The 27,897-nt window shown below is 41.5% G+C and overlaps 1 protein-coding gene and 1 pseudogene across 4 annotated transcripts; both read left to right on the top strand.

Annotated features, from left to right (window-relative positions):
* The first annotated feature begins 185 nt into the window (after window positions 1-185).
* tmem120a (transmembrane protein 120A) lies at window positions 186-23,570 on the top strand. Of its 4 annotated transcripts, none has more exons than XM_039005324.1 (12): window positions 187-361; window positions 2,351-2,469; window positions 2,623-2,739; window positions 2,970-3,029; window positions 3,180-3,275; window positions 3,707-3,796; window positions 5,888-5,953; window positions 6,248-6,309; window positions 6,549-6,641; window positions 8,024-8,088; window positions 8,188-8,256; window positions 8,426-8,927. In XM_039005324.1, the coding sequence occupies exons 1-12, from the start codon at window positions 284-286 to the stop codon at window positions 8,537-8,539; spliced, it is 1,029 nt and encodes a 342-aa protein (XP_038861252.1). In that variant the 5' UTR covers window positions 187-283; the 3' UTR covers window positions 8,540-8,927. The 4 variants fall into 4 exon arrangements, 3 of the variants coding, with proteins under 3 accessions (XP_038861252.1, XP_038861253.1, XP_038861255.1); XM_039005327.1 differs by lacking the exon at window positions 187-361 and adding an exon at window positions 389-496; XR_005477865.1 differs by lacking the exons at window positions 8,024-8,088; window positions 8,188-8,256; window positions 8,426-8,927 and adding exons at window positions 17,000-17,703; window positions 23,423-23,570 and having other exon boundaries at window positions 186-361.
* The window catches only part of LOC120057437, a 26,820-nt pseudogene continuing 16,014 nt past the window's right edge, over window positions 17,092-27,897 (top strand).

The following is a 27,897-nucleotide window of genomic DNA, read 5'->3' as shown; positions in this document are numbered from 1 at the left end:
ATTTAAAAAACGAGACAATCGTGTCGGGTGGGAACTTTTTCCGCCACTGAGGACACCATGATCTTGCGCAAAAAAATACGGTATTAACAGTCACCCAAGCAGCTGTTCTATTGTTCGAAGGCGTTCATTGGCTCACGCGTGGGCGGTGAAAACTTCAAGAAATGAATCGGGACACCTCATTGGATAAACAGAGTTGGATGAGGTGTCCTCGAAGTGATAGGTCTTACAACTGTTGCACAGCTGACATTTCTTGTGTTCTTGCCTTTGCCCACATAGGAATACAATGTTATTCAACCAAACTAGTTTGGCTGATTGCTTACAGGAGTGGGAGGGTCTGGAAAAGGACTTTCAACGGGTCCAGGTAAGGGGTATGTTTTTAGAAAAGTATATTTCCTACAAACTTGCTGACTTCAAGTTAGCGGTTCGCCAATTCGCTACAGCCAGTCGCCCATAAACGAGCTAACCCGCACAATGTGTGTTTACGACAGCTAGCTAGGTAGGTAACGTTGGCAGCAAATGCTCGCCAATCCAGAAACATGTACTTGTAGGCTAGCTAGCTGTGATTGCACATTTTACAATCTTGAACTGACTAATGTTAGCGAGTTCATTGAAATAGTAATCTAACGAAATGTCATGGGAATTATTAATGGCATTGGGTATTCATAAACAAGCTGTCCACATTCAGTTTGCCACTGCTCTGGCAAACCGTCAACCTAGCTGGCTAGCTAGCACACCCAAGAAAGAATGCAAGAATGAAGGTTCTTCAGTAGGATAATTTTATGGACCACTCCAGACCAAAAACTTGTTGAAAGCAACTGCAGCAGAAATCTGTTTGAAAGCTGTTTTGATCATCTGATTTAATTTTTTAGGATATGTATTTTATTTTATTAAACAAAAACTGGCACACAGATTCTTATCACAGGATTACAGCAGTAGTTGGACAGGCATAACAATGTCGTAAACAGTTTTTTCTTTTTAAATGTACCTTGACATATAATTATTAATTTCCCAAAATACATTCAACAATCATACCACAGTACAATACTAAATTGAATACATGTAATATATCATACTTTATACTCTGTGTGGTTCGAGGCCTGAATGCTGATTGGTGGACAGCTTTGGTATATCAGACCGTATACCACGAGTATGACAAAACATTTATTTTTACTGCTCTAATTACGTTGGTAACCAGTTTATAATAGCAGTAAGGCACCTCGGGGGTTTGTGGTATATGGCCAATATACCACGGCTAAGGGCTGTGTCCAGGCACTCTGCGTTGTGTCGTGCTTAAGATCAACCCTTAGCTGTGGTATATTGGCCATATACCACACTTCCTTGGGCCTAATTGCTTAAATATATCATATTAAATTCCACTATGATATCAAACACGTTCTGTATACAACCTGGTGATATTAGGCTGCTTCCAGAGTAACTGATTTCTACCTACAAAAGCTATTGCTATCAAATATATTTGGAACTAATTTAATTTTCTAATACAACTTATCACTGTAAATTGACATAAACTCTTGAGAAGTTATAACATTGGAGGACCCACAGATCAGTAGCTATCACTTTTCTTATTTTTTAAAGGCCCAGTGCTGTCAATGTGATTTTCCTCTGTTTTATATATTTCCACTATGAGGTTGGAATAATACTGTGAAATTACAACAATGCTCTTTTAGTGTAAGAGCTGGTTGAAAAGACTGCCTAAAATGTTAGCCTGTTGTGGTGGGATGGAGTTTTGGCCTGCCAGGTGACATCACCAGGCGGTAAATTAGTTATAGACCAAGAGTTCCAAACCTCTCTGTCAATAAAAGCTAGTTTTCTCTTTTCTCCTCCATACTCAGATGACTCCCAGACAGTCCAAGCAAAATTCTTGCTCGAGAAATTGCTCTTTGCTAAGAAGCTATTTTTGTTTTCTTTTTGACCATTTTAATTAAAAACAATCACAGTAAGGTACTTCATTGTTACCCCGAAAGTTGTTGGTATTGAGATAAAAATGGCTGCATTGGAAGCCTCACAAGCAAGCAGTACAACTAGACCAACATTTTGAAATTGATTTCCATAATTTCCAAAGTGTGAGACCTAGGCCACATCCGATTAGGTCCGTACAAATGTCAAGGTAGATTGTAAAACTTAGCCTAAACAAAATGAATAGGCTCAGCACAAGCAAGCTTTAATACAGCTGTATGGTCATACTAATGTTACGTGCAATGACAATAAGTGTCAGTGAAATATCCCATCATATCTAGTGCAACCACATTGCTGAGTGACTGAGATGATACAGTGTGCTGCATATGCACCATAGAGATGCAAAATTGTTCTTACCATCTCTATTTTCCTCTAGGAGACTCACCGTCTGTATAAACAGAAGCTTGAGGAGGTCTCCAAGCTACAAGACAGCTGTTCCAATGCCATAGCACGACAGAGGAAGAAATTAAAAGAGCTCACGGTGTCGCTGGAAGAGTGAGTATCAAGCACAGTTGATGTAATAGGACACATGGAACCTCACATTTTTCAATGTTATCTAGTAATCACAGTGTATTAGTCATAATTCTCGTTATTCTATTGGTCCGCTTTGGACTTATTACTAAATCATGTTGTCCTTTTCCTCTTTAGATGCAAAGAAACACTGAGTCCAGAGGAAATTAATACAATAGATGGGATCCAGGAATCTATCAAGGACAGACCAAATGTTTTCTTTGAAATGGAGTCTTTCCTGCCAAAGAAGAATGGGTAAAACAAATATAGGCGTCTTTTGCATAGCGAGCGGCTACCGTCTCGGTGTTAGGCTATCTACTACAACACACCTTAAGCACATAGTGTGTAGTCCAAACTGTCAGTGTAAAACAGTTTAGCTTGATACGGGTTGGCTCTCAACTAGACAAAGTGAGTTTGGCTCTCTATTAGAGAAGATTTGTAGACAATTATTTTCTTGATAAAATTCTCTCCCCTTTGCTGTACAGGTTATACCTCAGTCTCGTTCTTGGGAACGTGAATGTAACATTGCTCAACAAACACTCCAAGTAAGAGCTTTAAAGTAATTTAACAAATCTATTGCAATGTAATAATGAAGTCATAACATGACAATGAGAACTCATACTCAAACTGAACTCATAACTGTTTGCCTCTTGGTGAACATAACAGATGCTTTTTCTCTGTTCTCTCGCCACAAGATTTGCCTACAAAGATGAATATGAGAAATTCAAATTGGTCCTCACCGTCCTACTCCTCGTCTTCTCATTCACATGTCGCTTTGTATTCAGTTACAGGTGAGTAACCTCTCATATACCATTTTATTGACAATCCATATTTATTTAGATTTTTTATTTTATTTTACCTTTATTTAACTAGGCAAGTCAGTTAAGAACAAATTATTATTTTCAATGACGGCCTAGGAACAGTGGGTTAACTGCCTTGTTCAGGGGCAGAACGACAGATTTGTACCTTGTCAGCTCGGGGATTCGATCTTGCAACCTTTCAGTTACTAGTCCAACGCTCTAACCACTAGGCTACGCTAAAATTAGCAACTCATTAAAAACATTCCACTATTGTATGTATTATTAGCTGTAATATATTGTTATTATGCACTAATACCAAAAAATTACGTTTGCTCCTGTTTGTCTTTGACTCTGAACTCTGTGAACTTAACTGTGAACTTGGTGAACTAGTGTTTGTGGTTGTGTCCGTCTTTGTTTGGCAGAGCCTTAGACGCTCTCTTCAACTTCCTGCTGGTGTGGTACTACTGCACACTGACCATTCGGGAGAGTATCCTCATTAGCAATGGCTCCAGGTCAGTAGTCAGCACTTCATACTGCTGGTGTGTGTTTGCATTCAGCTGAAGACACTGCACCACTGTGTGTTTGCGCTACAACAGTGGTCCAATGAAACAGCACCTTGTCTGTGTCAGCCTCATTACATGGAGGCATGTTGATGCTGCTTTGTCCCCTCAGCATATGCCATCTCTTGTGTGAAACACAAGGATACTTTGTCTGCACTATAGATTGACTTCTATACGATACTATTTTTCTTTGTCGTCTTCCGTATACCTGCACAGTGTGTGATGTAAAAATCTTCACAATTCAATTTTATTAGGATTTTTATGCTGTGAGCTTTTTTACATCACACACGGCAGTCCTGAATTGATACTAACTACTGTACATTGATGTACAATCCTGCATGTATAATACACTTATTATATCTCATATGTACTGTCCATTCTAGCTATTTATTCGCTGTGGCCTGTACATACAGTGGGGCAAAAAAGTATTTAGTCACCAATTGTGCAAGTTCTCCCACTTAAAAAGATGAGAGAGGCCTGTAATTTTCATCATAGGTACACTTCAACTATGACAGACAAAATGAGAAAAAAAATCCAGAAAATCACATTGTAGGATTTTTTATGAATTTATTTGCAAATTATGGTGGAAAATAAGTATTTGGTCAATAACAAAAGTTTATCTCAATACTTTGTTATATACCCTTTGTTGGCAATGACAGAGGTCAAACGTTTTCTGTAAGTCTTCACAAGGTTTTCACACACTGTTGCTGGTATTTTGGCCCATTCCTCCATGCAGATCTCCTCTAGAGCAGTGATGTTTTGGGGCTGTTGCTGGGCAACACGGACTTTCAACTCCCTCCAAAGATTTTCTATGGGGTTGAGATCTGGAGACTGGCTAGGCCACTCCAGGACCTTGAAATGCTACTTACGAAGCCACTCCTTCGTTGCCCGGGCGGTGTGTTTGGGATCATTGTCATGCTGAAAGACCCAGCCACGTTTCATCTTCAATGCCCTTGCTGATGGAAGGAGGTTTTCACTCAAAATCTCACGATACATGGCCCCATTCATTCTTTCCTTTACACGGATCAGTCGTCCTGGTCCCTTTGCAGAAAAACAGCCCCAAAGCATGATGTTTCCAACCCCATGCTTCACAGTAGGTATGGTGTTCTTTGGATGCAACTCAGCATTCTTTGTCCTCTAAACACGACGAGTTGAATTTTTACCAAAAAGTTATATTTTGGTTTCATCTGACCATATGACATTCTCCCAATCTTCTTCTGGATCATCCAAATGTTCTCTAGCAAACTTCAGACGGGCCTGGACATGTACTGGCTTAAGCAGGGGGACACGTCTGGCACTGCAGGATTTGAGTCCCTGGCGGCGTAGTGTGTTACTGATGGTAGGCTTTGTTAATTTGGTCCCAGCTCTCTGCAGGTCATTCACTAGGTCCCCGTGTGGTTCTGAGATTTTTGCTCACCGTTCTTGTGATCATTTTGACCCCACGGGGTGAGATCTTGCGTGGAGCCCCAGATCGAGGGAGATTATCAGTGGTCTTGTATGTCTTCCATTTCCTAATAATTGCTCCCACAGTTGATTTCTTCAAACCAAGCTGCTTACCTATTGCAGATTCAGTCTTCCCAGCCTGGTGCAGGTCTACAATTTTGTTTCTGGTGTCCTTTGACAGCTCTTTGGTCTTGGCCATAGTGGAGTTTGGAGTGTGACTGTTTGAGGTTGTGGACAGGTGTCTTTTATACTGATAACAAGTTCAAACAGGTGCCATTAATACAGGTAACGAGTGGAGGACAGAGGAGCCTCTTAAAGAAGAAGTTACAGGTCTGTGAGAGCCAGAAATCTTGCTTGTTTGTAGGTGACCAAATACTTATTTTCCACCATAATTTGCAAATAAATTCATTAAAAATCCTACAATGTGATTTTCTGGATTTTTTTTCTCATTTTGTCTGTCATAGTTGAAGTGTACCTATGATGAAAATTACAGGCCTCTCTCATCTTTTTAAGTGGGAGAACTTGCACAATTGGTGGCTGACTAAATACTTTTTTGCCCCACTGTAGATCTTGGTGTGACTTGTTTGTTTGTTCCTTCAGGATCAAGGGTTGGTGGGTGTTTCATCACTATGTGTTCTGCTTCCTGTCTGGAGTGATGCTGACTTGGTAAGTGCTCCCCAATGTTCTACATCTGCAATATGATATCACTCTAACTATGGCTGGGCGTGTGATCAAATTAAGCACGAGGGAGACACTGAACACTGCAGCCCCAGAGGCCTGGAGTTTTAGTAAGTTACCATGTTACCATTTTTATTACCATATTTATGAGTGCACAAGACAAGAAGAACAGATTAGGTAGCTTGTTGACCTTCAACCCAAATGCATTTTTTTTTTACCTCTGATTGGCTATAATGTAATTTGCACCATAGTACTTATCTAACTGCCCTGTCCGTCCTACAGGCCAGAAGGCATACTCTACCAGATGTTCAGGAATCAGTTTCTCACCTACTGCTTGTACCAAAGTAAGACACAACTGTAATATCTTTAAGTGTGAGATAGAATGACTATGGCGTAAATCACATACAGTTGTTTTTAATATGAAGCTATCATTATTGAAAACAAATGGCACTATTCAACTTTTGAATAGGCATTTCAATTAATTCACCTTTGAAATGGGATTGACCTGAAACCTGGGACGAAATAGAACAGTGTCAGTATTAATACAGTACACTTCTGTTGTTGTGTTGTCTGTGCAAAATAGGTTTTGTCCAGTTTCTCCAGTACTATTACCAGAGTGGCTGTCTGTACAGACTTCGAGCCCTGGGAGAGAGTCACAACATGGACTTGACAGTTGGTGAGTGAGAAGTCACATATTGTTGTGTGTCATCATGACTACTCACTGATCACGTGTTTAAGAGTAACATGACCAAAATTACAAAAACGCATCCTCCTCCATCACTCCTCATTGACCTGATATCATCATCAACACATAGTGTAGTTTGCAGCTGTATCGTACATGTTTACTGGTATTGTATGGTTATTATATGAGCATTCCATATACACTATATATACAAAAGTATGTGGACACCCCTTCAAATTAGTTTGACACCCGTTGCTGACAGGTGTATAAAATCGAGCACACAGCCATGCAATCTCCATAGACTAACGTTGGCAGTAGAATGGCCTTAATGAAGAGCTCAGTGACTTTCAACGTGGCACCGTCGTAGAATACCACCTTTCCAACAAGTCAGTTCGTCAAATTTCTGCCCTGGTAGAGCTGCTCCGGTCAACTGTAAGTGCTGTTATTGTGATGTGGAAACGTCTAGGAGCAACAACAGGTCAGCCGTGAAGTGGTAGGCCACACAAGCTCACAGAACGGGACCGCCGAGTGCTGAAACGCGTAGTGTGTAAAAACCGTCTGTTCTCGGTTACAACGCTACTTCCAAATTGCCTCTGGAAGCAACGTCAGCACAAGAACTGTTCGCCTGGAGCTTCTTGAAATGGGTTTCCATGGCCAAGCAGCCGCACACAAGCCTAAGATCACCATGCACAATGCCAAGCGTCAGCTAGAGTGGTGTAAAGCTCACCGCCATTGGATACTGGAGCAGTGGAAACGCGTTCTCTGGCAGCCCGACGGACGAATCTGGGTTTGGCGGATGCCAGGAGAACTCTACCTGCCCCAATGCATAGTGCCAACTGTAAAGTTTGGTGGAGGAGGAATAATGGTTCGGGGCTATTAGTTCCAGTGAGGGGAAATCTTAAGACTACAGCATACAATGACGATCTAGATGATTTTGGGCTTCCAACTTTGTGGCAACAGTTTGGTGAAGGCCCTTTCCTGTATCAGCATGACAATGCCCCCGTGGACAAAGCGAGGTCTATACAGAAATGGTTTGTCGAGATCAGTGTGGAAGAACTTGACTGGCCTGCACAGAGCCCTGACCTCAACCCCATCTAACACCTTTGGAATGAATTGGAATGCTGACTGCGAGCCAGGCCTAATCGCCCATCATCAGTGCCCTACCTCACTAATCCTCTTGTGTATGATTGGAAGCAATGTTTCAACATCTAGTGGAAAGCCTTCCAAGAAGAGTGGAGGCTGTTATAGCAGCAAAGGGGGGACCACCTCCATATTAATGCCCATGATTTGGGAATGAGATGTTCGACGAGCAGGTGCCCACATACTTTGGTCATGTAGTGTATTTAGTGACGTAAACAAACATTCCACCACCTCAGAGGGTTTCCAGTCGTGGATGTGGCGAGGCCTGACCTTCCTTCTGCCCTTCCTGTTCTTTGGTCATGTGAGTATCAGCAGCGGGGGGGTTATTGAAAGTACAAAAGTTATTTCTGGATATTGTTGTTTCTGCAGAGTGACACCACTATGTTCTGTGTGTTTGTAGTTCTGGCAGCTTTACAATGGCCTAACACTGTTCAGGATGGCCCAGCTCCCAGAGTGTAAAGAGTGGCAAGTCAGTGCATTTCACAGATGCTCTTTTCATTTCACAGAGAAATGAATGAAACTTATATTAATATGTGGCAAGCTCCTTTAGTTTTTTGTTGTTTATTTTGTTGACTGTCAAATTTAAAGTGAACATTTGCAACAGTATTCCTAACCTGTCCTCCCTCCCCACCCTACAGGTCTTCATGTGTGGCTGCTCCTACCTTGTCTTGTTCATGGGGAACTTCTCCACCACACTTGGAGTAGTCTACCATAAGTACATCCACAACCAAGACAAGTCCAAGAGCCTATAAGACTTGAAGAGAAAGATAACTAGACATTGTTATGAACCCAACAATTTATTCAAAAGAATATGTGCAAAAGGTGTTTTATACTAATATGCTTTTTATGTCTATTTTATGTGTTTGTCTTGTAAACGTTTACTTTTTTCTGTTGCACCATTTTATCTAATGTGTTTCGTTTTGAGTAAAAATGTTGAACCACATTGTTCTTTGTTTTTCTGAGAAATGCAGCTTGTCACTTTCAGCATCGTATGATTTAATTGTGTGTGAGATTACCTGAATAGGTTGGAGATATTATAGTGGAAGAGAATTACATGCCTTGCACTGACAGTCACTAAACTGTCTACATGTTCAGCTGTGTCAAAAGAGAGCTCACTGCAATAATAAGCCACTGACTGAGTCTGTGCTTTGTTCATTAAATGTCTCATCAGGAGACTATGCCATGCGTATTACCACTGATATGTTGACAATTTTACTTTCTTCTTGGCTGATACTATTTTGAAGATGGATAGTGTTCTTCTCGATGGTTTGATAGAACTCACTTTGACATCAACCATCCTATTTAATTCAATTTTAGGACCTTTCAGGTACATGGCGTTATCACATTTCACTGTAGCCCAAAGGCAGGCAGATGGCGATATCGAGTCGTTTCATCTTACCATCCAAAGGGAATGTGTGCAGCCGGCTATACATTCATATCCCCTGTGGACTGGTTCGTACATAAAATATTCTTAATTCAGGCTGCAAAGGAGTCTGTTTTCAAACCTTAAATCGATTTAATGGCGAGAAGGCGGAAAAAACTGAAAATATGCATACTTTCTTTATGAAGCCGTTTTCCAGCACCATGCTAGAGTGGCTAATGCTAGTCCCGGATGTTGTTGCGTAACGCGTTCACCCAATCAGGTTGTATCAGTACATTTTTTCATCTTTGGTCTGATAGTTTCAAAATTACATGTATTGTATTTGTTGCCATGAACTCATTTACAGAACATTATTCACAGTTTTAATAAGAAAGATTAAAGATTTATGAAGTGAAATTATGAAGTAAAAATTAGATTAAGAGTAAAATACATGTATTTTTCTCCCCAGATGCAACATGCAATTAATGTAATGATAGTTTTGTTTAGAGGTTTATTAAATTATATGTTCATAAATTTGTGCAATCTGAAGTGTAATTAATAGTCAATAAATAATATCAATAAAACAAATTGGATCTTATAAGGGAATTTTATCTGATAATGTATAAGGAAATGGAAGGCAGCACACTTCAATCAAACACATTTATTTTCTAAAGCCCTTATGACATCAGCAAGTGTTTTACAGATATTCAGCCTAAAACCCATAATGAATAGTGTGCATGTTTTAGGAATTCAATGTATGTGGGTGTGATGGTAAGGGGCATGGCAGTCGGACATCATTCTATGGCACGCCAGGTAGTCAGCAGCACAGGATAGGTAGCAGGACCAGGTGGATTGGACACAGGCACAGCCAGGGTCTTTGCGACGTCCCTACGCCATTAAAGTTTAAATATAAAATTATTAAGAACAAGTTCTTATTTACAATGACGGCCTAACAAAAGGCAAAAGGCCTCTTGCGGGGAGACGGCGGATAAAAAAAACAAAAAACAGGGTGGTTGGCTGGGGTGAATGGGTGTGTGTATATTAAGCAAAACTCTAGCAACCAAAATGTTTAGCCTGGTCTCAGAGCAAACTTATTATATTTAAAGCTCCAATATGTAACTTTTTGGGTGAGTGGACCAAATTCACATAGAAATATGAGTTATAGATCTGTCGATTACTTGAAAGACGCAGTAGATCTCTTCTATATGCTTCCCATTCTTAAGTTTCGTTTTGCGTCTTTTACTTTTGGTTTTGTAAACCAGCTTCAAACTGAAAATATAATATTTTTGGTTATGGAAAATATATTTCACAGTGGTTTAGATGGTAAAATTATTCCCTACACTATACTTGCTTGTTTTGTCAAATAAATGGAAATTAGGCAAACTATTAGAATTTTTGCAACCAGGAAATAATGAAGTGATTTCTGCATAGTGCACCTTTAACAAAAATCCTTGCCACTTCATTTAGTATGATATGTTACTTTATGTTACATTACATTGATTAGACGTAACATAGTAAACGTAAACCCAGGACATTCAAATTAGTATGATATATTAAGTTTGGTAAAGCAAAAATGAATGTCTAGCAACCCAAAGGTTGTGTGTTCTAATCTCATCATGAACAACTTTAGCATTTGACCTAATTAGCAACTTTGCAACTACACTGAACAAAAATATGAAAGCAACTTCTAAAGTGTTGGTCCTATGTTTCATGAGCTGAAATAAAATATACCAGATATGTTCCATACGCACAAAAAGCATATTTGTCTCACATTTTGTGCACACATTTGTTTACATCCCTGTTAGTGAGCATTTCTCCTTTGCCAAGATAATCCACCCACCTGACAGGCATATCAAGAAGCTGATTAAACAGCATTATCACTACACAGGTGCACCTTGTGCTGAGGAAAATTAAAGGCCACTCTAAAATGTGCAGTTTTGTCACACAACACAATGCCACAGATGTCTCAAGTTTTGAGGGAGCATGCAATTGGCATACTGACTGCAGGAATGCCCACCAGAGCTGTTGCCAGAGAATTGAAAGTACATTTTTCTACCAACATCGTTTTAGAAAATTTGGCAGTACGTCCAACCGACCTCAAAACCACAGACCACGTGTAACTACGCCAGCCCAGGACCTCCACATCCGGCTTCTTCACCTGTGGGATCGTCTGAGACCAGCCACCCGGACAGCTGATGAAACTGTGGGTTTGCACAACCCTGGAATCTGAAAGCTGAACATGTCCCAGTTCTTCCATGGCCTGCATACTCACCAGACAAGACACCTATTGAGTATGTTTGGGATGCTTTGGATCGATGTGTACAACAACGTGTTCCAGTTCCCGCCAATATCCAGGAACTTCACACAGCCATTGAAGAGGAGTGGGACAACATTCCACAGGCTACAATCAACACCCGGATTAACTCTATGCAAAGGAGATGTGTGGTGCTGACTGGTTTTCTGATCCACGACCCTACTTTAAAAAAAAAAGTTATCTGTGACCAACAGATGTATATCTGTATTCCCAGTCATGTGAAATCCATAGATTAGGGCCATATAAACTGTTTTGTTAGACTTCAGTGCGGATTTTAACATTATCAATCATAGTCTGTTGCTGGAAAAATGTATGTGTTACGGCTTTACACCACCTGCTATATTGTGGATAAAGTGTTACCTAATAGAACATATTGATACAACAGTAGCTAGGATGGGGAGAAGTCTGTCCATAATAAAGCGTTGCTCTGCATTCTTAACAGCACTATCAACAAGGCAGGTCCTACAGGCCCTAGTTTTGTCGCACCTGGACTGCTGTTCAGTCATGTGATCAGGTGCCACAAAGAGGAACTTAGGAAAATTGCAATTGGCTCAGAACAGGGAAGCACAGCTGGCCCTTGGATGTACGTAGAGAGCTAACATTAATAATATGCACGTCAATCTCTCCTGGCTCAAAGTGGAAGAGAGATTGACTTCATCACTACTTGCATTTGTGAGAGGTATTGACATGTTGAATGCACCGAGCTGTCTGTTTGAACTACTGGCACACAGCTAGGACACCCATGTATACCCCACAAGACATGCCACCAGAAGTCTCTTCACTGTCCCCAAGTCCAGTACAGACTATGGGAGGCGCACAGTACTACATAGAGCCATGACTACATGGAACTCTATTCCACATCAAGTAACTCATGCAGCAGTAAAATTTGATTTGAAAAAATGATAAAATACACCTTATGGAACAGCGGGGACTGTGAAGCAACACAAACATAGGCACAGACACATGCATACAAACACGATACGATAACGTATGCCCTATACACACACGTACACATGTGTTTTGTGTTGTAGATATGTGGTAGTAGAGTAGGGAATAGCTTATAGGCATCAGCTAAGAGAAGATCATGGGGATCCATAATAAATACAAACTCAGTAAAATCTTTGAAATTGTTGCATGTTGCGTTTATATTTTTGTTCAGTGTACTTAATACTTTTTATCTACTTTGCAACTACTTAGCATGTTAGCTAACCCTTCCCCTAACTCTAACCCTTTAACCTGACTCCTAACACTAACCTTAACCTAATCTTATCCCCTAACAGTCAGCCCAGCCAGTGGTGGAAAAAATACCCAATTGTCATACTTGAGTAAAAGTAAAGATACCTTAATAGAAAATGACTCAAGTAAAAGTGAAAGTCACCCAGTAAAATAATACTTGAGTAAAAGTCTAAAAGTATTTGGTTTTAAATAAAGTAAATGTAATTGATAAAGTGTACTTAAGTATCAAAAGTAAAAGTATAAATAATTTCAAATTTCTTATATTAAGCAAACCAGATGGCATGATTTAAAAAATATATATATTTTACGGATAGCCAGGGGCACACCCAAAAACTCAGACATGATTTACAAACAAAGCATTTGTGTTTAGTGAATCCGCCAGATCAGGTAGTAGGGATGACCAGGGATGTTTTCTTGATAAGTGCGTGAATTGGACCATTTTCCTGTCCTGCTAAGCATTCAAAAATGTAACAAGTACTTTTGGGTGTCAGGGAAAATGTCTGGAGTAAAAAGTACATAATTTTTTTTTGTAAAAGTAGTCAAAACTAAAATTAGTAAAGTACAGATACCAAAAAACTACTTACGTGTACTTCAAAGTATTTTTACACCACTGAGCCCAGCCCATGCAGCCAGCAGCAATCCCCGTCTAATTCTACAATTTATCTTCTTAATTTTAAAATCAGATTTTAAACCTAACCTTAACCATAACCACACTGCTAATCTTATGCATACCTAAAAGCTAATTTTGACTTTGTAGCTGGGGTATCCACTGATCTATATAAGGAGGTGGTAACTACTGACAACCGCGAGCACACCAGCGCACACTATGGTAATGATGTAAAAGCGATTTGCCTCGCTGATGTTTTATTGTGCTGGAGCAGCTTGAAGGTAAAAGTAGCTATTTTGTTCGAATTCAATTAGTATTTTGTTTTACTTCAACTTTATACTATGTTCAAATATGCTTAAAGGTTATGAATTTGACGTCGCCTTACAAGACAATGGAGGCAACACGTAGCCTGTAAGTTAACGTTATACAACACGATCCTTGAACTAACGTTAGCTGCTTTGAACAGATTACACACGTGTGCTCCACTGTTTTGTACAGGTTTTTGGGTAACCTAAGCGGTGGAAGACGAAGTCAGACTTTAGAAAGAATTTGTCAGCTCAAACGTGTCAAGTATCTTCTTAATAAAGTGAACATCATAGCAGCATGTCTGTTGTAGATTAGCTAAATGATCATGTTGTAACGGTTGTCGTCGGAACGAGAAGGATCGGACCAAGGTGCAGCGTGGTACGTGTTCATGATATTTATTTTAACTCAGAACACTAAGACAAAATAACAAAAAATACACCAACACGAAACAGTACTGTCTGGTGCTGACACAAAGACAGAAAACACCTACCCACAAAACCCATGCTACCTAAGTATGGTTCTCAATCAGAGACAATGATAGACAGCTGCCTCTGATTGAGAACCACAACGGCCAAACAACAAAGAAATACAAAACATAGAACACAGAACATAGAATGCCCACCCCAACTCACGCTCTGACCAAATCAAAATAGAGACATAAAAAGGATCTCTAAGGTCAGGGCGTGACACATGTATATTGCAAAAAAATGGGCATCTGCAACACTGGATGAAGTGAGCAAGCAGCAAGCTTGCCAACCATTCACTGTGTTTCCAACCAACCACAGATATTTGTGGAAGTGTAGGGAACAATGTATCTTATCAAGTTTATTTGACTTGTGAAACCACACTACAGTAAGTACAATAGTGAAGTGTGCACCAGTGAGTTTTTATTAGTTAACTATTATGGACCTTAATATATACCACATTAAATTGTCATTTTAATTGGTGTAATTGAACAATTGCAATAGATATGTCATTTTGCCTTTGTTTACATTAAATTGGCCCCAGACAATGCTATAATGGGCACAATGTGATGCAACAGAAGTCAATCAAAAATGACAGAACTTATTGGAAGTACCAGGTGTATGACACTATAGCTTTCAGTTACTTTCTTTATCCATGGCATGCTGTATGTATGGACTGCAAATCAAAAGAACAATGTGTATATTTTGCTCACATTTTCCAAATGGGGATACATGTTGTGGTTCAATTACAGTGGTAAAAAGTATGTGAACCCTTTGGATATACCTGGATTTCTGCATAAGTTGGTCATCAAATTTGATCTTCATCTAGGTCACAACAATAGACAAACACAGTCGGCTTAAACTAATAACACAAACAATTGTAAGTTTATGTCTTTATTGAACACACCGTGTAAACATTCACAGTGCAGGGTGGGAAAAGTATGTGAACCCTTGGATTTAATAACTGGTTGACCCTCCTTTAGCTCAATAACCTCAACCAAACGTTTTCTGTAGTTGCGGATCAGACCTGCATAACGGTCAGGAGGAATTTTGGACCATTCCTCTTTACAAAACTGTTTCATTTCAGCAATATTCTCGGGATGTCTGGTGTGAACTGCTCTCTTGAGGTCATGCCACAGCATCTCAATTGGGTTGAGGTCAGGACTCTGACTGGGCGACTCCAGAAGGCGTATTTTCTTCTGTTGAAGCCATTTTGTTGTTGATTTACTTCTGTGTTTTGGGTCGTTGTCCTGTTGCGTCACCCAACTTCTGTTGAGCTTCAATTGGCAGACAGATAGCCTAACATTCTCCTGCAAAAATGATCCTGTCCTCCCATGAACACCATTCTTGTTTAGTATTTTATGTACGTAGACTCGTCAAAGATGTTCGCATGTTCCAGAGATTTCTGTAAGTCTTTAGCTGACACGCTAGGGTTCTTCTTAACCTCATTGAGAATTCTGCGCTGGGCTCTTGCAGTCATCTTTGCAGGACGGCCACTCCTAGGGTGTCACGTTCCTGACCTGTTTTCTGTTGTTTTTGTATGTGTTTAGTTGGTCAGGGCGTGAGTTGGGGTGGGTAGTCTATGTTATGTGTTTTCTATGTTGGGTTAAGGTGTTGCCTGATATGGTTCTCAATTAGAGGCAGGTGTTTGACGTTTCCTCTGATTGAGAACCATATTAAGGTAGGCTGTTCTCACTGTTTGTTTGTGGGTGATTGTTCCTGTGTCTGTGTATACCACACGGGACTGTTTCGTTTGTTTTAGGTAGTCTGTTCCTGTTTCATGCGTTCTTCGTCTATATGTAAGTTCGTTTGTTCAGGTCTGTTGACTTCGTTTATTGTTTTTGTAGTTTGTTCTAGTGTTCATTAGTGTTTTCGTCTTGTTATAATAAATCAGTATGTATTCATCACCCGCTGCGCCTTGGTCCGCTCATTCACCACAAGATGACCGTTACATAGGGAGAGTAGCAACAGTGCTGAACTTTCTCCATTTATAGACAATTTGTCTTACCGTGGACTGATGAACATCAAGGCTTTTAGAGATACTTTTGTAACCCTTTCCAGCTTTATGCAAGTCAACAATTCTTAATCTTAGGTCTTCTGAGATCTCTTTTGTTTGAGGCATGGTTCACATCAGGCAATGCTTCTTGTGAATAGCAAACTCAAATTTGGTGAGTGTTTTTTATTGGGCAAGGCAGCTCTAACCAACGTCTCCAATCTCGGCTCATTGATTGGACTCCAGGTTAGCTGACTCCTGACTCCAATTAGCTTTTGGAGAAGTCATTAGCCACATACTTTTTCCAACCTACACTGTGAATGTTTAAATTATCTATTCAATATAGACAAGACAAATACAATAATTAGTGTGTCATTAGTTTAAGCACACTATGTTTGTCTATTGATGTGACTTTGTGATTGTTGTGACACAAGATCAGATTAAATTCAATGACCAATATATGCAGAAATCCAGGTAATTCCAAAGGGTTCACATACTTTTTCTTGCCACTGTGCAAATTTACCCTCAGGCTATCTATCTTTCAATGTTTTGTGTGTGTGACTGACAGAATAATTAAAGGCATATTGAAAGACAAAAATGGTTCTCAGTACTACTTGAGCCGAGAGCACAACATTCTGCCTTTCATTTTGTCATACCCATGGAGAGAAATGCTGTCAAAATCCCAGTCGTCACTCATCTCTACATGACTGAATCTCAGCTGTGTCAAACATTCATCTCACTAACTATGCTGCTGCTGATTAAATGTGCCCTACATAGCCCAGGTCAATTCATGTGTTAAAGCAGCAGGCAACTTGTCAACACCGATACTACTTAGGGGTGATTCCAGCGTTTTGGATGTTACATTTGCATGCAAAATCACAACGGATGGACAAACAAAATATGAATGAAACTTTTGATGTGTGTGTCTACAGTACCACTTGGGGGGAGTGTATACCCCAAAAATCTGACTTCTGGCATGTTGGAGAAATAAAGAAAATAAGAGGAATTATGGATGTCACATGAAATGGACAAGCTTTTTGGGGAGACTGAACATGTGAGTTTGTAAGTCTTAATTCAAAACATGGGTAGCCATTTTGAAAGAAAGGCTGTCAAAGTGATTGAATTCAAATGGATTTACCCATTTGTCACCTGGAATGTTTTCTAAAATGTAATCAGAAAGCATAGTACATTAGGACTATATTACAGGTATCCTGAATAGTACACTGCATAGGCTATGGCCATAGCTTAAGCCACACCCTAATAAGGTAATTTTTTTCCTTCTCTTTATATATTTCAATTAAAGTATGTAAATAAGGCAATATAGATGCACCTATCCAACCCTTGTTACATTATTACCTTGTAGCCTAGTCTTACACCAAGTTAATGTAATTGTTTCCTCGGGTCCTTTCTCTGCTCTGGCTGCAGCCAGTATTGACCTGTCAGACAACGAGTGGCCCCTTGGAGGCAGAGAGTGTGGTCCCGGAGGGCCCTGACGTGGGCCCCTGTTGAGCAGGAACCTCTGTTCAGGAACTTGGACATATTCCTCTTTTCGCTCATCATTGGCCTACTCATCTACTGGTTCCTCTCACGCAAGAAGACAGGGGCCAATCCCAGAATTCAAGAGGCTCACCACTGTGTAAGTGTTCTTCCACCAAAATTCTATGATTTAATATTTTGAAACCCTTGCCTAGGTAGGGTTTCGTTGACAATCTAATTTGTAAAATCCCAACTCCCAAGAGAGTGTATGCTATTGGAACAGTGTTAGTATGTTTGCCTACGCACTGCGGGACCCGGGTTTGAGACCGGCAGTGGAAGTTGCATTGTCAATATCCGCTATATTGGTGTCAGAAGTGGGATAGTGCCAACGATCTTTAAAGATTGTGTGCTTAGCTGTTCATTTAAATCATCAAGGTTGATTTAACATTAGTGTGTATTTGCTCAGATTTCCCCCTCAAAAACCCAGGAAGTTTAAATTTGAACACTCCCATTTTATCGCACCCTAGTGACCAAAAGTAATTTCTATTTTCATGCCCTGGAACTTGGAGCTGAGTGGAAAGCAGGGATTGGCAGTGTGCTTGTGCATGTGCTGCTTTAGACCACACTGTGGTTGGGCTGGTCAGGGGTTCCAGCATTTTAATGGGTTGACCTCATGTAGGCCTAACTGGGGGCATGTGTGGTCACATTAGTTTACATTTGTGGTTGTTTTTTCAAAGGAAAAAATGATTGGAAGTGGTTTTAAGAGTCTTGGATGACTGTAGCTTATTCTAACATACCCTGGAAATTAAGCTACATCGCCCAGGCCACATGCAATTGTAGTGGTTTTAATTGTTTTCTCATTTATTTTTCCTTGTAACTTTCTGGATTAGGTCTATACATGCGTTCATCTGTTGAATAAGGCACTGGTTGAGGCTATTTGAGGAAGCTGTGAAAAGTTTTTGAAGTGTTTGTTTTTATTCTGTTTCCTTGAAAGGTGGATGCTTGAGAAGTCCATCTCACACCAATGTTACTGAGAGCCTTGTTGTTTCATTGTCTCCACTTGGCTTCTGCCACGGAATAGGCAGGCAGGACTTGGCATGGGGCTTGATCAGTGACTGTTGCCTATGTTCCTTTGTTGGCGTCGCTTGGATCAATCCCCTCCACAGGGAAAATACCAGGCCCACTGGCTCTCTCTGTCTGAATGGGAACAGTGTTGAGAGAGCTAAAACACACTAGTAGTTCATTTCTCTCTCTCGTTCTCTCTCTTGCTTGCTTTTGCTCTCGCTTTCGCTTTCGCTCTCTTTCTCTTTCTTCTCTCTCTTCTCTCGTTCTCTCTCTTTCTCATCTCTCTCTATTTCAGTCTCACTTTCTCCTATCTTTCTCCTCTCTTCGCTCTTCTCTCTTTCTTCTCTCTTTCTCTTTTTTCTCCTCTCTCCTCTCTCTTTCGCTCTTCTCTCTCTTTTTCACTCTTCTCTCTATTTCTCCTCTCGCTCTCGCTTTCTCCTCTCTTCTCTCTCTCTTTCTCCTCTCTTTCTCCTCTCTTTTTCCTCTCTCCTCCGTTCTCCTCTCCCTCTTTCTCCTTTCTTTCTTCTCTCTCTTTCTCCCCTCTCTCTCTTTCTCCTCGCTCGCGCTCTCTCTCGCTTTCGTTCTCTCTCTATTCTCCATCTCTTTCTTCTGTCTCTCACTTTTTCCGCTTTCTCATCTCCCTCTTTATCCTTTCTTTCTCATCTCCCTCTTTATCCTTTCTTTCTCCCCTCTCTTTCTCTAATCTCTTTCCTTTATCTCCTCTTTCTTTCTCTCTATTTCTCCTCTCTTTCCGCTCTTTTTCTCCTCTTTTTTTCTTCTCTCTCTTTCTTTCTCCTCTCTCTCTCTTTCTCCCCCTTTCTCCCCCCCTCTCTCTCTGCATGCTGGGAATTGTAAGTGCGAGTGGTGTTCTTGGGGTTTTTCCTTTTTCTATGCACGATTAAGGGTTTTTTCAGTGGTAGAATTAGGTATATTGTATTTCTTGTTGGAATTGCCCTGATTTTGGTAGGGATGGCGACCCACATGGGGACGCCGTTCCTGTCACTTTGGCACGGCTTCAGGTGTGTTACTGAAGCTACTGTCACTGTGGAGGAGTTTATGGTCACCGTAGGAGAGAAGGTAGGCTTTGAAAATGTTGCTTATGCGCCGCGGATGAATAAAGCGGTGGTGGTTTTTCTTAACGAAGAGCGTCTTGTCGATCGGATGGTTGAGGGCTCTTGAACAGGGCTCTGAACAGGACATTAAATCTATTCAATTGAAATTGCTCACTCAGAATTACCCCAGACTAGTCATGATCTTACAGGACAAGAGACATGAACTGAGGTTGTTTATACATGAAGGAGTGAAGGGTGCCTTTATTAGGTCTCGCTTTGCTACCCTCGAGGATATGGATGCTCCTAGCGTTGTTTTTTACCTAGGGAAGTCGACATCGCAACGCATACAGTTGGTCTGCCTTTGTCTCCCTAATGGGAAGGTGACCACGGATGGCGGTGAGATGTGCCAACATGCCGTGGATTTCTACTCTGTCCCTCTATAAGGCGGAGGATTGTGATCCTCTGTGTGCTGAACGGTTGTTACAGGGACTTCCTCAATTGGGCCCTGAGCAGAGAGCTGCTTTGGACTCTGACATTACTCTTCAGGAGCTGTCCATTTCAGTTATGCAGCTCTCATCAGGCCGAGCCCCTGGCGTTGATGGTTTACCATCTGAGTTGTATAACAACTTTTGGGCGTCTACTGGGGGGATTTTTATGAAGTGCGGTGTGAATCTTTCAATGAGGGTTCTTCCTGTATCCTGTCAACATGCTGTGCTTTCATTGTTGCACCCCCCCCCCCAAAAAAAATGGCAACCTGTGTGCAGAATTTCAAATTATATCGAAGTGATTCTCAAACAGGTTGAAATAATATCTGGGGCTGTTAGTCCACAAGGACCAGTCTTACTGTGTACCTGACCACTCTATTGTTGATAACTTATTTCTAATAAGAGATGTTTTAGACATTTGTAAACTGTCTGATGTGAATGTGGGTTTGCTTTCTTTGGATCAGGAGAAGGCTTTTGAGCGTGTGGACCACCAGTACTTGTTCAAAACAATGAAAAGCCTTTGGGTTTGGGGATGTTTTTTTGTCTTGGATGAGTTTACTGTATGCTGGGGCCTCATGTATGGTGAAGGTGGGGGTGTGGTTTGAGCTGCCCCATCCCTGTCCAGAGAGTTATCAGGCAGGAATGCCCAATTTCAGGACAGTTATATTGTCTGACAATTGAACCAATCCTTTGTTTTTTAAGAGCAAGGCTTACTGGTTTCTCTGAGCCAGGGGATATGAAGGGACCTACGATAGCACTGTCTGTGTATGAAGATGACGTGACAGTTTTTATTACAAGGGGTGAGGATGTTAAGCTTCTCTCAAACGCTTTTGAAGGTGTATGAGGGGGCCTCCTTAGCTAGAGTTAATTGGGGGCAGGTCAGCTTCAGATAGGGTTCGCTCCACGGTTACCAGGGGGGCTCCAGTGGGGCAGAGATGGGATGAAGACTTTTTTTTTTTTTTCTAGGCTCTGATGTATTTCAGAAAAAGAACTGGGAGGGTGTAGTGGAGAAGGTGTGTGCCAGATCGTCTAGGTGGAAATGGGAGCTACCCCAGCTGTCTTATAGGTGAAGGGTGCTGCTAGCCAATAACCTAGCCGCCTCTACCTTGTGGCAAAGACTAATGATTTTACAGCCACCGGGAGGCCTGATACAAAAGCTTCAGAGGACCCTTGCCAATTTCTTCTGGTCTGGACAACATTGGATTAAAGTTGCTGCCCTGTACCTGCCACTGCACAAGGGTGGGCAAGGCCTGGTGAATATTTCTTCTAGGATCATGGCTTAGCGGCTTCAAGCAGCCCAGAGACTGTTGTACAGTGACGGTTCTAGCTGGGTCGATACAGCCTACACGATGAGGAGAGCGGGCTGTTTGGGCATAGACAAGCCCCTTTTCCTCTTAAAACTAGAGGGGGTTGATTTGTCTGGCCTGACTCCATTCTATGAGTCTGTTATGCAGGCTTGGAGAGTGTCCGATATGTCCCGTAAGGCTGGCACGCCACCAGGGATGTGGCTTTTTGAAGAGCCTCTGATCCAGTCCCGTGCTGTGGGTTCAGCCAGCCTACGTTCATGCCTGTTAGGTGTGGGGCGTACCAAGCTGTGTCATCTGATGCGGAGCAGGAGCATATCGTTGGAGGAGCTGGGAGAAAGAGCGGGAATCCGATTATCTCACCTACTGAGGAAGGTCGTAGCTGAGGTCTGAGATTCCTTGCCAGTACTTTATCGGCAGTATGTGACTGATACTTCCAACTCTGATTGGTGGACGGAGGGTCTGGATTATGTGTTTCCTGCGCTGAATGTTAGTGCTGCGGCGGGGGCATTAGAGTAGGACGTGGGGATGCTGCTTTCCTTCCAGAGCTGGGCGGTGGGAAAGAAGGCCATGTACATAATATGTGTAAAAGTGTCCCGTGCTTCTTCCCAGGAAGGGGTTAAATGGAGGAGGTGAGCTGGTGTGTTTGTGTCACGACTTCCGCCGAAGTCGGCTCTCCTTGTTCGGGCGGCGGTCGGCGTCACCGGCTTTCCAGCCATCGCCACTCCATTTTTCATGTATCCATTTGTTTTGTCTTGTTCCCTGCACACCTGGTTTTCATTCCCCAATCAATCTACATGTATTTATTCCTCTGTTCCCCATCATGTCTTTGTGTAAGATTGTTTGTGTTACGTGTGTATTGTTGACGCGCCAGACTGGCTTGTTTTTTCTGTGTTATTTTTCACGAAGATGTTTATTGTTAAACATAATTCTTGTGACTGTTTTGCGCGTTTTGCACTTTTGCCTAAAAAAAGTGTCCGCCTGTTCACAAATCTCTGCTCTCCTGCACCTGACTTGGCTACCAGTACGCACACATCTGACAGTTTGGTCCAGGTGCCTCCCCAAAAGGCTGTTGGTGGTATTTTTATAAACTGCCTATTGATAAGAGGACAGCTGACCTCCAATGGAGGATAATACATGGAGCTATAGACACCAATATGCATCTGGTACACCTGGAGCCTACTGTTGGGGAGGGGTGTCCATTCTGTGCTGAGTCCCAGGTTGCTCAGGATGATTGACCTGATCACTAGCTGGTTCTCAGCTATGGGAGAGGTTTTGTCTTCCCAACAGTTTATATTTGGGCCAAAGTACAGGTTTAGTCGAAGGGGTGTAGTTCTCTTACTTAACTTTGTAAATTAGCAATTTGGAAGACACGAAAGAACAGTATTCGGGGACAGGGGTCTGGGGACGTGGTGGGCATGCTGGAGGGGATGTTGGCAGCGAGACTGAGGGTTGAGTTTTCCTGTTACAAACTGGTTAATAACATAGGGCTGTTTATGAGCATATGGGGTATTCAGAGGTTGTTGTGTTTAGTTACTGTGGAGGAAGATTTGGTGTTGTTTTTAATTGATGTTTAACCATGTTTTTGTTGATTTGAGTGTTCATTGTGTTGGTTCCCAAACATAAAGGTTTTTTTAAACCTCAAACTCTCTCTCTTTTGTAGTTATTGCCAAAGCAATAGTGGTACAGCATTTCAGTAAATACAGTACAATGCAATGAGGATAAATACGAAAAAAAAAGAAAAAGAGAGAATGGCTAATAAATAAACAACAAAATGTACATGGATGATGGTTACGCTATTACTTGTAAGTTATATACAATGTAAATACTTCAAGGAATTAATGGTCATGGGTTGTCTCTCTTTCCTCTCTCCCTTTTTCTCTTGCTCTTTCTCCTCACTCTCTTTCTCGTTCTCCTCTCTCTCTTTCTCATATCCCTCTCTCCCTCTGTGTTATCCCCTGGCATATGTTCAGTGAGAGACAGAATCGCTCCTGCATCGGCATAATTCACTATGGAGAGGCCAGCCCTTAGTCCGTTCTGAGGGGGCTTCTTCCTCAACTGCTTTATTGGATTGTGTCCCACTGTGGATCAGACAAGTGTTCTGTGCGGCGCTGAAGAACACTGCCTCTAGCCATGGGATGTGTGTTCCCTCTGCCCAAAGAAAGACAGGTAGCAGCAGCCAGGTCAGTCGCCCTCTCTCTCTGTGTGTGTGTGTGTGTGTGTGTGTGTGACACCTTGTTCAACTATGCTCTCTTCACTGTCTATCATGTTGATGCTCTTCAGGAAAATGTGTGTTACTGTTAGAAAAAATTTGACTTGATTAGCTAATTTGCACGTCAGCTTCCCAGGCTGCTTACCAGTGTTTTAGAAATAACAATCAATGTTGCAGAATGTTATGATTATGATATCCTGTCATCAAAAAGGCTATAGTCTGAATTACAGGTGTGTGCAGTACAAGTTTACTTAAGATACTTTCACCACATGCAGCAATTGTCACTTCTTGAAGGACTTCCTCTTGATAATTCTATGTTGCAAGTGCATAACTTGAAATGATACCTCCAATGTTCTTTGCTAAGGAGCACACATTTCATTGACAATTGACATGTTATTTTCATTGGTGAGTTTTACACGCAGTTACTGTCTTTGTTCAAAGTTTTTACCAATGATCAACTGAGCTATTTCTGTTCTGCTTTTCCATGACTTGTGAAGGGATTTCAGTACTGTGGTACATGTTAGCAAGTGGGTGTGACTCATACGAAAATCTCTCCCATGGGGTCAGAAGGGGTTGAGAATTCCAGAGTAAAAAACATGTTCTGCTCTCCCTCCTCAAATGGCCTCTTATATATGAGGCAGTGTAATAGCCATTTAGTAGATTGAATGACTAAGTTAACATGTGGATGTTTGCCTTTAACATCTGCTTTGTCTTTCTCTAGAGTCACTCCACAGCGAGAAACCAGCTTCATTGAGAAAATAAAGAAAACGGTTAGTAGCTTTATGCTAAATGCTGTGTCGTACGTAGAAAGCAATTAGTTTAGACAAAATTATGTCTATTTATTTAGTAAATGGATATGAAGGCTATATGCCACTTAACTTGCTTTGGTGACTGTCATATTAAAACATGTGGTTTCTAGTCAGGGTATATATGGACGATATTAGCTTTTGCAGAAGCAGCAGCTACTTTTCCTGGGGTCCATAATCAGCACAAAACATGAAAAGTAACAAAACACTGATACACTGATAGACAAAGAGCTGTAGTCAGTTTCAGAATGGGTGGCAAGAAATGGGTGAATGGGAATGGGTGGCAAGAATGGGTGGCAAGAAAGAAAAAACTAAAAGCATTGTATTTGGGACAAATATTCACTAAACCCTAAACCTCAACTAAATCTTGTAATGAATAATGTGTAAATTGAGCAGTTGAGGAGACTAAACTGCTTGGAGTAACCCTAGATTGTAAACTGTCATGGTCAATAAATATTGATGCAACAGTAGCTAGGATGGGGAGAGGTCTGTCCATAATAAAGCGTTACTCTGCCTTAACAACGCTATCAACAAGGCAGGTCCTACAGGCCCTTGTTTTGTCGAACCTGGACTACTGTCTAGTTGTGTGGTCAGGTTCCACAAAGCGGGACTTTAATAATATGCATGTCAGTCTCTCCTGGCTCAAAGTGGAGGACAGATTGACTTCATCACTACTTGTATTTGTGAGATGTATTGACATGTTGAATGCACCGAGCTGTCTGTTTGAACTACTGGCACACAGCTAGGACACCCATGTATACCCCACAAGACATGCCACCAGAGGGCTCTTCACTGTCCCCAGGTCCAGAACAGACTATGGGAGGCACACAGTACTACATAGAGCCATGACTACAGACGCACAGTCACACACATACACACAATAACATACGGACTATACACACACATACACATGGATTTTGTGTTGTAGAGTAGTGGCCTGAGTGCACACACTTAATGTGTTGTAAAATGTATTGAATTGTATATAACATTTTATATAAATGCCTTAATTTTTCTGGACCCCAGGAAGAGTAGCTGCTGCCTTGGCAACAGCTAATGGGGATCCATAATAAATACAAGGACAGTCACACAAATGTTTAAATCCAACAATATACAAACAATACAACAAAAAATGTGTGTGTCCTCTCACAGTCCCCACCGTTCCATGTTTTGTTTTATACATTTCGAAAGGTAATTTAGCTGTTTGCGTGAGTAAATGGAGATGGAAGGGAGTTCCATGTGATGATGACTCTTTATAAAACTGCTTTGCTGTGAATTCATTTGGACTTGGGGACTGTGAAGAGACCCCTGGTGCATGTCTTATGGGGTATGTATGGGTGTCTGAGCTGAATGTTATTTGATTATGCAGAAAATCTGGAATTTTCATCACAGTAAAAACTAAACGAGAAGCAATTAAATCTCTTGTCAACCCTCAACCAGGAGAGACTGGCATGCATGTTGTTGATGTTAGTTCTGTAGCGCAATTAAGGGCAAGGCGTGCTGCTCAGTTTATTTTGCTGCACTTTACCATATTACTGGACAGTAATCAAGATGGGACAAGACTAGAGCCTGAACAACTAGTACAGTTGATTTTTGTGTAAAAACACAGAACATCTTTTTATACCAGACATACCCCTCCCCATCTTCACAACAACTTATATGACTTGACCATGATAATTGACCATCCAATGTTATACCTAGGAGTTTAGCTTCCTCAACTTGCTCAATGGTCACACGCTTATGTGGTTTATGTCTTAGAGAATGTTTTGAATCAAATACAATGCCAAATCTTTTCAGTTTCCTGAGAGGGAAAAGGCGTTGTCGTGCCCTCTTCATGACTTTCTTGGTGTGTTTGGACCATGATAGTTTGTTGGTGATGTGGACACCAAAGGAACTTGAAACTCTCGACCCGCTCCACTACAGCCCTGTTGACGTGAATGGGGGCGTGTTCTGCACTCCTTTTCCTGTAGTCCACGATCATCTCCTTTGTCTTGCTCACGTTGAGGGAGAGGTTGTTGTCCTGGCACCACACTGCCAGGTCTCTGACCTCCCTATAGGCTGTCTCATCGTTGTCGGTGATCAGGCCTACCACCGTTATCGTCAGCAAACTTAATGATGGTGTTAGAGTCATGCTTGGCCACACAGTCGTGGGTGAACAGGGAGTACAGGAGGGGACTAAGCACGCTGATCCTCAACACGTCAGGGGCCCCCGTGTTGAGGATCAGCGTGGCAGATGTTGTCTCTACTCTTACCACCTGGGGGCGGCCCGTCAGGAAGTCCAGGATCCAGTTGCAGAGGGAGGTGTTTAGTCCCAGGGTCCTTAGCTTAGTGATGAGCTTTGAGGGCACAATGGTGTTGAACGCTGAGCTGTAGTCAATGAACAGCATTCTCACATAGGTTTTCCTTTTGTTCAGGTGGGAAAGGGCAGTGTGGAGTGCGATTGAGATTGCATCATCTATGGATCTGTTGGGGCGGTATGCGAATTGAAATGGGTCTAGGGTTTCCGGGATGATGGTGTTGATTTTTAGACCTGTTTATTATTAATCACCCATTCTGGTACTGACTGTATCTCACTGGCTTTGGCTGCTGACATGTAGAGCGTTGTATTTGGTCAAACACAATCCTCCATAAGTTTATTAAGAACAGGCAGCATACTGATTGGTTGGCTGTTAGAGCCAGCAAAGGGTGCTTTACTACTTTTTTAGCGAGTGAAATTACTTTAGCTTCCTTTCAGGCCTGTGGGCACACACACTCCTTTAGGCCAGTGGTTCTCGACTGTTTTTCCCTCAAGACCTAAATTGAACCAGGTTTCTCATTCGCAATCCAATATTCTCATCTAATTTTTTTTGTTGTTGCCAAAATGCAATCTGGAAAACTATGTTTATTGTTATATTCTAAATGTACCAATTACATGACAAGGGAACAACAGTCCCAACGTTTCATTGACAATAATTCAATTTTGCCAATTTTCTTGATGAAGAATGTTAAGCTCTGTCACGTTCCTGACCTTATTTCCCTTGTTTTGTATTTATTTAGTATGGTCAGGGCGTGAGTTGGGGTGGGCAGTCTGTGTTATTTGTTTCTATGTTTAGGTTTGTTCGTTTGGCCTAATATGGTTCTCAATCAGAGACAGGTGTTTGTCATTGTCTCTGATTGGGATCCATATTAAGGTAGGCTGTTTTCACTGGTTGTTTGTGGGTGATTGTTGCTGTGTCTGTGTTTGTTCGCCACACGGTACTGGTTCGTTCGTTCCTGTTCGTGCGTTCGTGCGTTCGTTCGTTCGTTCGTTCGTTCGTTCCTGTTCGTGCGTTCATGTTTTATATGTTCTCAAGTTCAGGTCTGTTCACGTCGTTTATTGTTTTGTAGTTTGTTTAAGTGTTTTTTCGTCTTCGTTTAATAAACGATAGTATGTATTCAAACCACGATGCGCTTT

This window comes from Salvelinus namaycush, chromosome 12, assembly GCF_016432855.1.
Source record: "Salvelinus namaycush isolate Seneca chromosome 12, SaNama_1.0, whole genome shotgun sequence".
In the NCBI taxonomy this organism is placed as follows: Eukaryota; Metazoa; Chordata; class Actinopteri; order Salmoniformes; family Salmonidae; genus Salvelinus; species Salvelinus namaycush.
This window is presented reverse-complemented; position numbering and strand designations above follow the sequence as displayed.